The sequence below is a fragment of the Pterocles gutturalis genome, unplaced genomic scaffold, assembly GCF_000699245.1.
Source record: "Pterocles gutturalis isolate BGI_N339 unplaced genomic scaffold, ASM69924v1 scaffold9212, whole genome shotgun sequence".
Lineage (NCBI taxonomy): Eukaryota > Metazoa > Chordata > Aves > Pterocliformes > Pteroclidae > Pterocles > Pterocles gutturalis.
In genome coordinates, this window is record NW_010115318.1 from 22215 (window position 1) to 38211 (window position 15997).

General features: G+C 40.6%; 1 protein-coding gene across 1 annotated transcript in view; it reads right to left on the bottom strand.

Annotated features, from left to right (window-relative positions):
• Positions 1-461: 461 nt before the first annotated feature.
• The window catches only part of KIAA1211 (KIAA1211 ortholog), a 37546-nt gene continuing 22010 nt past the window's right edge, over positions 462-15997 (bottom strand). The window contains exons 3-9 of the mRNA XM_010075144.1: positions 15070-15234; positions 12563-12631; positions 11199-11381; positions 6314-9527; positions 4693-4883; positions 3469-3634; positions 462-1108 (exon numbers count right to left, since the gene is read on the bottom strand). Coding sequence (XP_010073446.1) covers positions 948-1108; positions 3469-3634; positions 4693-4883; positions 6314-9527; positions 11199-11381; positions 12563-12631; positions 15070-15234 — 4149 coding nt within the window. The 3' untranslated portion in view covers positions 462-947. The remainder of the gene's footprint in view (positions 1109-3468; positions 3635-4692; positions 4884-6313; positions 9528-11198; positions 11382-12562; positions 12632-15069; positions 15235-15997) is intronic.

Here is a 15997-nt window from a genome sequence, read left to right on the forward strand (position 1 = left end):
CAGAGTTAAAACTCCTGAGACTCTCACTGACTTAGCTTTCAGTTCTCAGTTAGCTTCAGTTCTGCAAGTCTTACTCCCATGGGAACTTACTGAAACAAAATCTACAGCTACATGAGCACAGGAATAGTTTTACTTATTTTAGTTTCAGTTGATTGATTTAAAGTTGTAATCCACAGCCACTGTCTTTATGCATCTTAAATATGGCCAAGCACAAACAGTGATGCATTTAAATGACTAGAAGAAACACTGACTCCCTGGCTTCTTTCTGAAAACTTTCTGATTTTTGTTTAAATGATTTTTTTTTTTTTTGTTAAGTAGGATTAATTGTTTTCTTCCTAGGAGTGAGGGAATATAGACACAGTGTGTTAATCCTATGATAAAAGAAATTACCTCAGCATTTGGATGGTACCGTCTTTCTATTTATCACTTGCAGGTGCAAAGATATCTCCCAAAGTTTGTTGTTAGGGAAGAAGCTTTCAAATAGCAGGTAGAACTGACAGTTCATACAATTTAACACTTAAAAGGATTTACGAGTAAGAGAAGGGAACATGCATCTTGCCTTAGTTTTCAACAGTGGAGTGTTGAAAAAAAATTTTGAAATCTCCACTTAAGTGTAGAGATCTAAAATTCCAGAACCAAATACCCACAGAATTTAAGGAGCTTCTGAACTTGAGTTCTGGCCCTTATTATTATACTTGCTAAAATTTACATCCAGTATCTGACCATTCTTAAATTTTTGAGAGTCTGGCTCTGAAATTTTTGCTGTGACCTCATTTAGCTATTTGTCAAAGCAATGGAATATATGACTTGAGTAGACTTTACAGTGAGCTAGAGCAAAATGGTAATCGGTTCAGTTTTCAGTCCTTCAGTACATGCATTTTCAGTTTTGTCATGTGTAAAAAGCTGAAAAAGAAAAATTAATAGCAGGAGAGATTTAATTTTACAATTTACTTTATGATCTGTGGACAGTCACTCCAGGCTTTTGCTTTCCTCTTGGCTAATGCAAGCCAGGCTGGTTCTGTTGACACAGGGTTAGCATCAGGTGTAGAGAATCTCTTGGCCACCTCCTTTGTCAGTGGGGCTGATGGAACAGAATCTGAAATTTCCACTGTTTTGATTGGGTGGGAAGGGGAAGAGGAAAAAAAAACCATTAGTTGAACCCTGTACTTTGTTGCAAGGTTATAGATATTTTGCTTCTTTTCTGTGAAGATATTCTGATCTAACACTTCCTATTTATTCACAACACTTGTAGTTAAATTTTACTTTTTGTTGTATTTGCAAAATAACCAAGTTAGGAGGAGCTGAGTTTACTTTTTCAGACGCAGCTCCAAGTAATGTAACTCACAAATATAGGGACAAAATTTTCAGTCTCTATGAGATCCAGAAAAAACATTTCCAGTTTGCCATTCATCTTCCTTACATAAACTATTTTAATTACATCTGCAATGTAGCAAACAAAGGGAAATAAAGCTGGATTTTTTTTTTCTCTTTGATAATGCAACTGCTGAAGGCATGTAACCCAACTGCATTCTGTAGGATTTAGATTCCCTCTTCAGACTAGGGTTCTTAAATAGGCACAGAGAAGAAAGTGGTCCTGTAGTTTTCTGCCTCAGCCAACCACTCCCATGAAACTATCCTGAACAAGAAATGACCCAGCTGTCTCCAATAGCTGTTGTCAGATTTTCTTTAAAATAGTATAATTGAGACAAACAGCTGTCTCAGCAAGCAAATGTGCTGACTAAGCAACTGATTTCTAACAATCAACTTTACAGAGCAGAACTGTAGAAGTATATTGCAGAAGTCAGGTGGGAAGATTGTTTAATTCTGGAACAGTGAATGCCCTTGAAGGAAGCCTGGATAGAAATGAGTCCTACCTATGGAGTAACTCTAAAAATCATAGTTAAAAAATAACTCCTCACTAATTCCCCCTTATATGTTTTATTTTTTATGAGCCAAAGAGCTTTTTTTTGTTAAATGTTCAGATTCAGCCCAAATTACTTTTAGTTGCATTTCATTTTCAGGTTTTGAATGTTTTAAAAAGCTTTAAAATTGCATGGATGGCAAAAATTGTTTATTTTTCTTTTTAGTACAACTTTAATCATGTATTTTTAGCTATAAGTAAAGGAACACTAGCAGCAGCTATTGCTGTAGACAGACACTTGAAAAGTGAGTTATTTTAAACGTTATGGTAGTTTGTGCAATTTTAAAGTTATACCCTCTTACCAGTTCCGGTTGTACAAGATTCAAGTGCGAGTCTGAAATATACCAACTTCTTAAAGTTTTGGGTGTTTTTTAATGTGCTTAGAGAAGGACTCAGCAAACTTTTTATTTTAAGCATAGTCTAGCAGGGTCTTCTGTCTTAAATGCTCTCCTGTTTGTGGGAAACCCATATCAGTGTAATCGTCCATTATAAACAAATGCTTGTATATAGTATATTTGTGTAGCTGATAATGGCTACCTGGCTCCATATGTAGCCAGTGATCCAATCACTGTTTTCTTTAGGGCCAACTCAATTCTGTGCTCTCACTTTAGGTAATTCAAAGTTGGTAATTCCTCCTGAATTTCCTCCTGAAACTCTCATTCTAGTGCAGATAGACTGATCAAGGATCATTGGGTTTTGGCCCTTCTTTGATCTAATTTGGCATCATCTATTGCACTAGAGTTGATTTCTGCTAGAATTGACCATGTACAGCGTAACATCACACTACTGAATCTTTTGTCCTTACATCACTGCAAACAGAATGCCCGTTAGGCAGTTTTTTATTTTAATGTGCCTGCCTTTTGAATATGTAATTGTTTCACCTTAACTGAAGTGACAGATAAAGCAGTTGGTTCTGGTTCCAACCTTCCGTACCAAATACTTGACTAGGAGGGAGAAGTCCCAAATTCAAAGCGACAGGCTACCTTCAACTGAATTGATTAGTTTTTGCTTTTTTGAATGAAACAAGAATACTAATTCCAAATATTCTGGGGTGAGTATTTCTCCTTGTCAAACTGTGAGGTGTGGGAACACAATATGCTTAATTTCCTACACAAATACACTTTGTAGAAGTCAAGTATCATTCCCTCTCTGTCCTAACCCCCAACCAAAAGGCAAGACACTACTGCAATTACGATTTACAGTAAATCAAATCACTCTAATGTGCGTTAGTCATGTTCCAGAAATACTGTTGGATATAGCTTGGGGAGACAGCCTAATTTTTTTAGCTTGAACTGGGTCAATTCTAAGCAAATGCAGTAGTACAACCTTAATAACCCGTGGAACCTGGTAAAAACTCGTTAAAATTATGTACTTCCAGCATAATGGCCAGCAGATGAGGCTGGGACAAGTTGTATTGTTCCATGCTGAAAGCAAGTGCATTTGTAATTCTAAGGGTAATATATGAGAAAAAAAAAAAATCTCAAAAACATGTAATACTATTTCTGAAGTGCATTATTCCTAGAGTAAATCTGAATCTCTCACTGTACCTGTCACAGAAGTTGGAAGGGTGTTTGACTTTTTTAGCTGCTCCCTTCTTTCTAGTCTTGATACAGCAGTCTCAATTTTCTTCTCTCCTTCCTGAGGTGTAGATTTCTGCAGTGTGCTTGTTTTGCTGCTGTTGGTTTTATTATCTGACTGATAATTTGCAGCAGCCTAGAACAGAGAAGGAAAACTGCTAAACGAGAAACAGTCTGTCATGTAGTGGCCACAGGTAAGAGATGTCACACTTGATGCTTTCATTCATCGCCTGTCCTTTCCTTAACCTTCCTTTTCAGCAGACTCAAAACACTCTGATACTTCTAAAAGTAACATGTATTAAAGATCGTAGAAGAAACCCCACAAAGTTAAATTTGTCATGTTGTCATTTCCATCAAAATATTGAACAGTTTGAGCCAGCCCTGCCTGTTAAATACAGCACTGAAACAGTGTGCATCTGTGGGCAACTTCACACCCACTGCTGTTTTTTTTTCCACCAGTTACCTATGTCTGTAATATGCACATGCCATCAGAAATCTGGGTCTCATAACAAACATCAAAATATACTCAGCCACATAATCTCCCTTTTATCATCTGTGGTACCTATATACAGCATTACTTCTGTACTATAAGAAGTGTTTTTCTTACTAATAGAAAACCATGGAGAGTAAATAGCTATTTAGAGAACAGGAAACAAGTGATACTTGAATTCAGTGCCTGCTTTAGGCATTTGGGTTGCTTCACGTGACTGTTCACTTCTTTTATTCATCTACATTTTAACCAAATAATAAATTGCAAAAAAAAAAAAATTAAAACTCACTAATATTAACCTGTATTCACCTATGAATGAGTACTTCAGAGGTTATTCCCCAAGCATTAAGGCTTAACATCTACTCAAGCTTTGACAGAACCCTGTTGCATACAGTTTTTCTGCTCCATCACCTGCGCAGTGGTTGTGCTTATGATTGCCATTAACTACCACCTTATATTAAGGCATCAGAGCTTACACTAAAATTGTCACACTATTGCACAGTATTTTCTCCTGACAGTCTCAGGTTTGCAAAAGGCAACTTCAGACTTTCAGACTACTTTTTACCCACTGACATTTTAGCTTTTATGAAATCTTACAAACCAAACAGAAAAAAAAATTAATCCCTTTCATGTAAGAAAACTAGCAAACAGCTATAATTATGGTATCACTATTTCTAATGGTCAGGTTTCTAAAGATTGTTTACATTTTCTTTAGCCAGCTTCTCTGCTTGCTTTGCCTCTCTGGCTTGTCTCCTCTCTTCCCTCGTAGCTTGCTGCTCACGAAATCCCTTTTGCTTTTGCAGTGCTAATGTAATCCAAAGTGGTTGTGAAGTTTCAACTTTTTCCATCAATTTAGAGCCATCTAAAGAGTGCCTGCTCTGGAGGATTGGCTTTTCTGAAAGAAAACATGGAAAGAGTTGGTTAAGTAGTGCACACATCTCTTGTCTCAAGCAAACCAGTACAACTTCTCTACCTGGTGAAGACTCTGAAGCAGAGCACACTGAATGCCATGCCAGTCGCAGACCTTTGCGGACTGTATGTCAAATCCTGAAACAGTTCTTATGCCTCAAGAATGAGACCTAATTCAACACACTCATACAGCTGTCCAAATTTGTCCTTTTTTTTGGTGAAAAAGCGTATCCCAGACTCTTAGACCGATAGCCTAATTTACTACACGTTTAAGTGAAAGTGCATTAATTGTTTACACCTCTAATGAAAGGGATCTGGCCACTATGTACTACAGTTCCTTGATTTTCCAGTCATATTTAGGGGAAGAAATCCAAACTTCAGCAAAATAAAGGGCACTGAAATTATATACTGCTATGAATTCAGACCCTCTTTAAAAATGTGGGGTGGTGTGTTTTGTTTTTTTTTTAAATCATCACTTGAGCATTTGACTTTCTGTACACTGCATGAAACCGGGGCTAGCACCCAGTCTAGAGCTGTGAGTGGCAGGGAGCAGCTCTGGGGTGCACAGGTGAGCTCAGCAAGCACAGAAACCCACCACTGGCCCGGGCCCTGCTCTCCCAGGCTGGCAGCTGGGCCTCCAACTAGTTTCCGTACATCCTCATTTAAAAAGGGAAGGGAAAGGAAAAAGTATAAAAAATTGTAAAAAACTAAGCAGCAGTTCCACTGAGATATGGTTTTAGAAGTGTCTTGATCCTTGCAAAATTCAAGAATGGAAAAAAATGGGATTTCCCAATTAAATGCTGAATTTCTGCCTTGCTCTTTTGAGTGTCCTTACGCTGAAAGAGTAATTTTTGCTCTTGTACAGAATACTATCTCAGGGCTTTCAACCCCTCTCTGAATAGCCACTCTGGCTGCTGTAATTGTTTCTGTTACTGAAGACTGTCTCTGAAATGCCCAGCTATATTGGGTTAGATAGTTTACCCAGGATAGACTCTGTAAGGGGACCTAAATCTCAGTATCATTTAAGCTAGATAGTATTCCCCTAAAAAGTAGAAACAATGTAAATTATAAAATTATAAAAATTATTCCCTCTGATTAAAACCATTACACATGGAACACAGAGTCCATCATCTGCCTAGCTAGGTAAGATCTCTATCAAGAAAAACACACACACACACTTCAGTTACCTCCCTGAAATTAACTTAAGCAGGTCACACTGAGTTTGTGTGTTTCTGAATTAAATTGTGGGGGTGGGAAGTCCCATTCATTCAGACAACCCAAAGCAAAACAGAGGTACTCCACAAATAATATGCCAGGTAAAAATTATCACTTAAAACCAAATGTCTCCCTCTGGACCTCCGGTATTTAGTTTTGGAAATGCAGACAATAGCTAAATGACCTTTGAAAAATACATACCTTTCTTCAGTGGCTCAGGCTTTTTGTCATTTTTTTCTCTCCATGGAATACTTATAGATGGGAAAAATGACTTCTTTTCTCTGATTTCCTCCTCATCATTTTTGTTCTCACTGGACGGGGCAGGGTGTACAGCATTTGCTCTGTCTTCTTTTCTCCAGCCACCATCTGATTCAGCTTTAGCCAGCCTTTGCCCCAGTGTATCAGCTAGGTTTGATCTGTTCACTTTAAAGAGAGGAGACGATGGCGGTGTTTGGCTGGTGGGCTTGGGAGCCAAAGCAGGTTTCTGTGAGACCAGTGACTTGCATGCTGGTTTCTCATGAGGGGGTGAAGCACTCTGGCCAGTGGCTGGTAGGACTACTGGTGTGCCTGCTGGTTGTGAAATCTCTATCACAGTAATTGAAGAGGCTTTTGAGTCTTTTAAATTACCAGGGACGTTCACTCTTCCAGTGCCAGGCGATGTACTCTCCTGTGGAACAAAACCAGTGGATTCTTTCTCACCTTCTGTTGTAAGTAGTGGGTCAGGCACACCATCAAAACTGTCTCCCGCACTGTATCTTTTCTTTTTCCTTTGCTCTGCCTGTTGATCATAATGGAAACGTAAAGAGTAGTTTGTCCTTCGTAACTTTATCCCAAAAGGGGAAACATTTTCTTCTCCATTTGGTGCTGGTTTATCTGCTTCTTTTGTGCTGTTATTCTGCTGATTTTCCAGAGCACTGGGAAGTTCTGGCTGGGGTAAGTCTTTACCTGGAGAATGAGGAAAACATGGAACAAGGAAAGATGGAAGATCTTTTGCAAATTTACAGCCGTCTGTGTTGTCTGTCATTTCACTATGGGTTTCCATTTTCTCCTTAGCCTTTTCAGCTAAGTTATCCCTAGAAATGGAAGCCACATCCTCCTTCGAGTCAGGGGATGAGGCAGTGATTCTTCCCACAGCCACTGTGTCATTGCCTTTGGCTGTACTTACATTTTCAGTGTCTGAATTGGTTTTTGAAGCTTCTGAGAATTTCTGCCATGCTGGTGTTATCGAGAACTTTGCATTTGCAGAGAGGGTTTTCCTCAAGTTACCATGGGGAGCACCCCGTCCTCGAGGTGTCCAGTCATCACTGTGTCTGCAGACACTTACTCGGTCTCTCTCATTGTATTTGCTGTTTTCTGCGTTCTTTAGGATCCTGGAGCGGATAGAAGCCCACTCAGCTAGCACGGCCTGGTTGTTCAATGCCTCCTGTGCATACTTCATTTTACTGCTGCTGGGTTTGGGATCCTGGGTTTTTTTCAGGGCCTTCTCTGGTGAAGGAATATCCACATTTTTTCTCTCTTCTGTTAAGCCAAGTAATGATTTACAAGCTGTGTCCTTTATCTGGTTCAAGTTAACTGCTGTGCCACACAGCTGTGCTCCAGTGACCAAAATAGCTGTATGGGGTACACACACAGATGATGGGAGTGTGTGAGAGCCCTTGCTGGCAGTGTGCATCCTGCAGTCTTTGACGGATGGAGAAGAGAGTCCTGCTCCTTTCACAGGCATGACTGGACTCAGATTTACTTTCTGAAATATGATCTGTTTATCTCCAGAAGACACTTGAAATGTAAAGGGTCTGGATGCAGTTTGTCTTTCATCTACCTCTTGCCACCTAAGTTCCTCCCCTATTCGCTTTTGCTCTTGAGCTTCAACTTCTCTCTTCAGTTTCTGGGCTAGGATTTCTTCTGCTGTTTTATTCTCTTTTCCTGGCTGTTTGAGTTTTGGGGATCTTGATCCTTCGTAGAGCTTCTCCTCTACTGGATGACTATCAGCCCATCCAGGACACAACTGATCCTTGTCCTCTTGCTGTTCCAAGGATTTTTCTTGTTGCTTTTGCTGAAGATTTTGACCTTCTGTGTCTACATTCTGCTCTTCCAGCTTGTTCCATTCTTGCTCATTTTGTTCCTTTTGCTGCTTCCGTTCACCTTGTTGCACATCCTCTGCACTTTCCATGTGCATTTGTTTTGTGAGCTTGTGTTTTCTCTGCTCTTCCCGTTTCTTTTTCTTATCCACTAGTTGCTGGGGTTGTTCCTTCTCTGTCTTTTCTCCTTTCTCCTTCAAATGCTGCCTTTGTTCCTCTTGTTTCTTCTGTTGTTTGAGGCTCTCAGCTTCTTTCTCCTGTTTTAGGTTTATTTCAGCTTCTCGAAGCTCTTTCTCTTCTTGCTCTTGTGTCTGTTTTTCTTCCTTATTTTGTTCCTTGAGGTTTTTTTGTTCCTCCAGCTGATTTGTTTCTTCTTCCTCTTGATGCTGTTTTTCAATCTCATGTTGCCTTAATTCTAGCTCTATTCGCTTCTGCTCCTCCAGCTCTCGTCTCCGTTTCTCCTCCAGCTCCTTGTGCCTCTGCTCTTCCCATTCCTGATGCTTCTGCTCCTCTAGCTCTTGCTTCTTCTGCTCTTCCAACTCTTGATGTCTCTGCTCTTCCCGTTCCTGGCACCTCTGGTCCTCCAGCTCTCGTCTCTGTTGCTCCTCCTGATCCTGGTGCCTCTGCTCCTCCTGCTCTTGTTTCTGTTGCTCCTCGTGTTCCTGGAGCTTCTGCTCTTCCCGCTCTCGTCTCTGTTGCTCCTCATGTTCCTGGAGCTTCTGCTCTTCCCGCTCTCGTCTCTGTTGCTCCTCATGTTCCTGGAGCTTCTGCTCTTCCCGCTCTCGTCTCTGTTGCTCCTTCTGGTGCTGGTGCTTCTGCTCCTCCAGCTGTTGTCTCTGTTGCTCCTCCTGATGCTGGTGCTTCTGCTCCTCCAGCTGTTGTCCCTGTTGCGCCCCCAACTCCTTCTGCCTCTGCTTCTCCAGGTGCTGGTGCCTCTGCTGCTCCAGTTCAGTCTCCAGAAGTCTTCTCTCCTCTTTATGGCATGTTTGCTGTTCTATTTTCAAAGATGTCTCTCCTTCAAGGAGATACTGCCTCCTCTCTTCTTCACGCCTTCTCTCCTGCTCTCTTTGCATCTGCTCAAGTTCTTGGCACCTTTGTTCTTCCATTTCTCTTTGTTCTTCCATTTCTACAATCTGCCTTATCCTTTCAGCCTCAAAGATCCCCCAGTGATCTTCAATTCTTTTCTCCTGTGACAGCTGAAGCTTCTTCTGCTCCTCTCCATTCTGGATTAGCTTGTCTGCTGTGATGTGCCCATTATAACCTGGGTATCTGTCTCCATACAGCTGAATGTCTAGGTCTTCTGGCTCAAATTCTGTTATTGTTAAACTTTGTGATCCCTAAAATTGGGAGACAAGTTTGGAATGACTGAATATTGCCTATTGGCTTGTTATTCTTTATAGAGAACAAACAATCAGTTGCAAATGTAAAAAAAAAAAAAAATAAAAATCAGGTTTTTTTTTTTTAAGAACAACGATTTAGATCCAGAGCCAACATACCCCAATTTATGCATCACATCATCATATATCCCATGCCTCTCACCTATTTGGATCATAGCCTTCAAAAGATGGAAAACATCCCAACAGTGATAACAGTATAATGCTAAATATTGAATCACCATTTGGTGTCCATGAGCTAATTCAGATTGAGACCTGCCATTTCAAATTTACAGAAGCCCGAGGAATAGAACACAAGTTTCATATGCCTGTTCTGCTACTTAGAACTCCATCCTTTAAGCCTGAAATAATTATCACTGGCTTAAGGGCACTGTTTTGCCAGTTATTTCATGGCAAATCTAGCTGTTACTTGCAGAGACAGAAGCTGTTGCCTGCATAAAAGAGCTCTGCAGTGCTAGCCAGGAAAGAATGCTGCTCAGGGAAACAGAATTTGGTTTCTTTTCACAGATCCTGAGCCAGGATAGCTTCTTCATTATCCGTGCTAAGACTCCAGTTCTATTGCAGGAACTGTGTGATCATGCATGGACGGAGAATTTCAGCTCCCCAGCAACACTGTACTGTACTGTACCGAGACATTGGTAACTCCTGACCAGTTCTCCATGCTTGCCCCACAGCCCTGGCATGTGCAATACCTGCAATAATCTGAATGCAGATCTTCTTCACAGCTTACTCCATGTCTCTGTAGCGACATGGTCCGAAGATGAGCTGCACCTGAAGAGGGCTTCACAGCACTTTCCTTGAGAAAAACAGCTCAGCTAATGCCCTGTCTAGCTATCATTTATTGAGCCATCATTTGGCTCCAGTTAAACATTCTGTATAAACTAGAGGTTTAAATTTGAGTTCCCCATTGCAAGAGTGATAAATGCAAGTACAATGGTGCAGAAGAAAGGACAGTAGCCTCTCTTGAACCCTGTATTAGTTTAATAGACTTGTCCCATTTAGAAGCACTGGTGAGATGTCAGGATAAAAAACAAAATAGCCATGTAGTAAGTGTATGTACAAAGTGAGGATTTGATAGTTCACTCTAGCTGTAGCAAGAGCTGTGTTACTTAAGTCTTACTCTTTCTTATAAGACTTATATTATCACTGTCAGAACCCATGCCAGTTTTAGAGAATCTATTTTTTTTCCTGATTGCCTATACTAGAGCAGCATTAACAGTGACAGATAACCTTCAGACTTTTATGACCTGATTTTTTTACTAGAAAATCTAGAATCAGAAAGGTCTCCCAATGTAAAATCCTAGTGGAAGTACCTCAGGTGTTTGTCTCAACTGGCTATATTAAAACTTCTTTGCATCTTCTCTCCAGCTAGGATTCTATCTTTAGGTCTCTGTCTTGTTTTCAAGACAAAATGAAAGAAGCATGCATTTTTTTTTGCCCTGGAGACACAAGATTTGTTGAAGAAGCTTTCAATAGCTATCTCTAACAACGTTAATCACATCTTAAGACAGTCCTCTGTTTATAGCTACTTCTGGTGCACTCGGTTGTGGTTATTTTGTACCCAGCTTCAAAAGCAATGCCACTCCTCTCACTATTTGACCAGTGATTCATTACCTTTGTTAATCTCTTGTGCTTTCTTGACATCCTCTGCTTTTTCGGCTTCACAGCCAGCTTGTGTTTAGCTGCACTGTTGTCTAGACGAGCAACAGCCTGGGGAACAGCATCCAAATTGATTGTTTCAATTGTACCAGAACAGGAAAATTGTCTTTTTGGCCGAGATGATTTGACTGGAGTGACCTGTTTGTATCACAAACACAAGAAGCTATTATTAAGGTATTTCTTCCATTTAAATAAATAAATAAATAAATAACACATGCACACACACACATTTTCCCATTTCCAGTACTAATGTTTTTATACTTCTCACTTAAAAATTAGACCATTCTATCTGAAGTTTTTTCACAGTTTAGCTCCACTCACAAGTTGTTGGGAAAGGGAACGGCAGAGGCAGGGTTTTAAGCAGCATCGAACACTGGGACATTTTAAAGTTCGCTTACTGTGGAAAAAATATCTCCATCTTCAAATAATGTGGATTATACACTTTAGGCAAGAACAAATCAGATGGACTTGTCTAAGCATTATAATCGAACAGCTCCAGAGCTATACTGTCTGCATGGGAGATGACTACGGTATTGGATCTCAGACTGGCACAGTGCCTGCGGAAAACCTTCCCTCCACAGTCAGGTGGAGTTGTCCAAGCTAGCACCAAAGAACAGCAAAAAATAAGACAATACTGGCTTTGATTGGTGCTTTTTTCTCTTGCCCTTCAAATATCTGGGTTCAGAAAGTGCAAATACAAGCAAAGTGCTTTAGTGAGACTCCTCTCATGAATAAATACAGTGGAACTGTATGTCTAGATGTGTAAGAGTAACCCTGTAATCAGTTTCTCCCATAAGTCACTGAGCTATCATCCTGAGACTTGTATTTGCACAATCCAAGTGGAAAAAGAAAACAGAAAAAATAGAAGGGAGAGAAGATCTTCTGTAAAGAAAAAAAATCACATACATTGTTTTCAAGACAGCTCTGTAATCTTCTGAGGTTAAACATATGCTAATCAGGGAACCAATTACTTAAAAGCTGATGGAACATTTTGCATACGCTTATTGAATTACATGTAAGCATAACAAAGGAGTAGAAGTACTTATGAAAATTATGGCTCTATGATTAATACATCAAATGCAAGAATGGTGCAAGACTGGCAGAAACCGAGTTCTGATGTTTGCTGCAATCAGCTCTTACAGGTTTCTCAATCTTAGTTATTGCTTATTTACTATCCCCAAAGCTGCACAATGTTCACAAAATCTTGGATGATCAATGAAATAGTGAAATATGTACTAAAGCAAAAAACTGACTCTCATGCTTCTAATAACTAAAATTAGAAAGTAACAGTGCGAACCAAATGTAAAAGTTTTTTTTACCTTTTCTTCCACTTCATGTCCTATTCCAGGCAAAGTCATTGCTCTCAACAAATCTGGAGTGTCAGTGGACTAGAAAACAAGATTACCACAGCTAGATATTAAAATGTAAAGGATCTAATAAATATGGTTCAAAGAACTTGTGAAATCATGCATGTAGGGTTTTTACCCTATTTCCTGTCACTGCAGGATTGATGGATAGACAATTGATGTTCCTAAATGCTATATATTTCTCTTTGCTGCACCTTGAATCACTGCTGTCTATACAGAAGCAGTTGCTGCTATAAGGCACTACGAAACGCAAAACACTCATGCTTCCTTAACAAGATAACCAGGTTCCAAATAAAAAGAAAGAGCACAGCTTTGTAGAATTTCAGTCATCTCTTGATAACTTTATTTTCTCCTGACCTACACCTAAGGAAAAAATAGAGGAATCTGATCAGACATTATGCTGCTGCAAAGAGTTGCAACTCCAGATTCCTGATGACTCCTCTTCTTAGAAAGCAAGCTGGCTCCGGAGCCTGCCAGTCACTATGATTCCTTACCCCCCGTCCCTCTCCAAGCCATTTCACAGGAGTGGAATTTTAAGGCGCAGGGATTGAAGCAGCATTCATCACTCCCAGAAACATTGTTTTTAATCATTATATCACAGTATTACTTCATAACCTAATGAATGTTGGGATCCCCTTATACCAGGTGCACATGATCATTGATATGAAGCCTAAAAAATCAGCTTTACAAATACAGGTTAAATGAAACCCAGAACTCTTGCCATCGATACAAGTTACTCAGTCGGGAGAATCAGAAGTCACAAAGTAACACAGGAAACCTGTCTGAAGTTGAGCAGTGCTATGTGTTCCTGGCCACCAACTCCCAGCACAAGCCACCCCGTCTCCCCAGGACCTATGCAGATAAACATGCAGAGGAGTTACAAGGCCAACAGCAGAGACAGGAGCAGAAATTAGGCAAGCTGCAGCACACCAGAAATTTCTGATAAAGCAGGGAATGAGTAGTGCACAGAAAGAGAAAAGGGAAGTACTGAGTGCTCTGGCCAACCCTATGCATGTAGCACTGGTATCTGCAATTTCTTCTGAGTAGGGATGTTTGTTCCTTTAGTATTTGGAGAAAGAATTATGCAAAGGGGCATTAATTTTGTTTTCAAAACATAGTATTTAAAAGTGTAAGTGGTAAGGACTGAACCTCTCCCTCCTTATTACACAAAGATACTCTAGTGGGTTCTTAGTTTTCTCCTTTGAGCCGGAGGTCACTAGGTGACACGACCCAGCAAAAAGGCTGTCTGCAGAGAACCTGTGCTTGTCTCAAACACAGTCTTGCCTAGTACCAGGATACATAGCCAAAATCTGTCTGCAGTCCCACTGCACTCTGTGCTCTAAGGCATGCAGGATAATCTTGATTCACGTTAACTGATTGCTTCAGAAAGGAGTGTTTGTGAAGCAGAATAAATGTACCACACTTTGGCTTAATTTTTAGCCTTCCAGACTGCAGAGGGAGAAGCGTGAGCGTGCAAGTGCCTGGCTCCCTGACAGAGCTGACCACAGCCACAAAGGAAGTAGTCACAGAGGAGCTATGTTGCCCCTTGAAGACTGATGAAGAATTTGGGCCTCCTCAGTCATAAATCTCCCTTCTATGTGTTTGGCTGAATATAGGCATGAGCTGCAGAGGACACTTACTGGCTTTGCCTTTCACACAACTAGCACTAGTGCTGGTGAACACAAGTGGAGGTTCATGCCCCAATGTCCCTCCAGGATTTTAAGGGCTGCATGCACGTGGTGCCTCCCTCACGGGTTTCTAGGCACAATGTCAGCCTCCCATCAGGGAAGGATGTCCCTCTGTCCCCCGTGCTCCCTTCAGCCAGTACAGCAACACACAGAGCCACTCTCGCCTTACAGGATTTCAGAGAGCTTCCATCACTCGCCATGCTTCTTTGCTGTCTGAACAAGACACCCAAATGCCCACAGTTCCTGGTATCAAAATCTTCATGGATCATTTGAATAATTATTTGAATTATACTGGATGTCTGGATTTAGGGAGCATCCTCAAAATGTTTCTTCCCCTTCTTTGACTTCACTTCCTATCCATGAGAAATATGGATATTTACTCCAAGACCCAGGATTTTACAGATTTAGGCTCCAGACCTCTCTCATTTTTGAATTATTTTTCCTTTTTGACATTTGATGCTGTGCACAACTTTCCGTTCTGAGATGTCCATATTTCAAGACATTTTTTGTCTCAGAAAAATTTCCTGTCTTCTAGCTAAACTGAGAGTGATGTCTGCTTTGCTGGAAGTTCAGAGCAGATGTTCAAACTGGTAATTCTGTGGGACTCAGCTTAGGATGCCAAGAGCACACGCTTCTCACCAGTCCAAGAAGCACGAGCTGACTGATCCCACCCACATAAAACAGCCCACTGAGACATCTGCTACACCCCAGTGAACTTCACTGTTTTAATATCACTATAATGCCATTAATACATTGATTTAAGGTGCTTACTTTATTGCTGCTGTCTGAGATCACTGTGTCCTGCTGAGTCTCAATCTCCATGGGGCTACTGAGCGACACATTCTCTTCTACACTAGTGTTTGCCTCCCCCTTTGTCCTCACAGAAACTGTCATTTGTGGAGGCTGCCCAAATTTTATATTCTTGGCCAACTGTTGCTGCAAAACAAGAAAAGAAAAAAAAGTATTTATATTATGAGCAAAACAAGCCAAGTCTAGCACACACCCCTTCTCCACATGAAAGCTGCACAGAAACACTTGGAGCAACATCTGACTCTGGACAAAAAGATTAACCCAATGGAGTGGGAATGTCAGGTACATACATGGACACAACCCGAGTTTGCCCCTGAGAACTGCAGAAGATTATGGTAAAACAAAGATGTATCTCTAAACACGGAATCAGTAGTGTGGCTTAGGTGAGCAGCTGGCAAGGGAAGATATCCTTTAGTAGCAGCAGGGGGACCTCTAAAAGGATTCAGGTCAGATCACTCTTGCTTGCTGTCATTACCCAGCGGAGTAGACTCTTGTATAAAGTTTGTCCATATTATCCCAAAACATTACCAGGTTTTTGTATTGAACTATTAAGACAAAAAGAACATGCAGAGACTCCTCATAATCAGGTTATTAAATTAGAATAATTTTTCTGAGTCTCCTCGTCGAGTTACACACTATTTGTGCCCATTTGGATTTTCTCTGAAAGTAATCTAGTACATCATTTTGGCATAGTGGTTAGTTTTTATTCCTGCCAAGACTACTGGCAGTGTACCCATTGTCTAAAGGCAAGGGTTCCACCAAGTCCTCCCAGGCTTTCACGCTAGCTGAGCAACTCTCTGACTTGAAATCTCATATGTAAATGGGTGCTGGAGAAAGCAAATGGGTCTGTATTAGATAGTGTGAAGGCTGTAATTCTGCTCTATTCCTG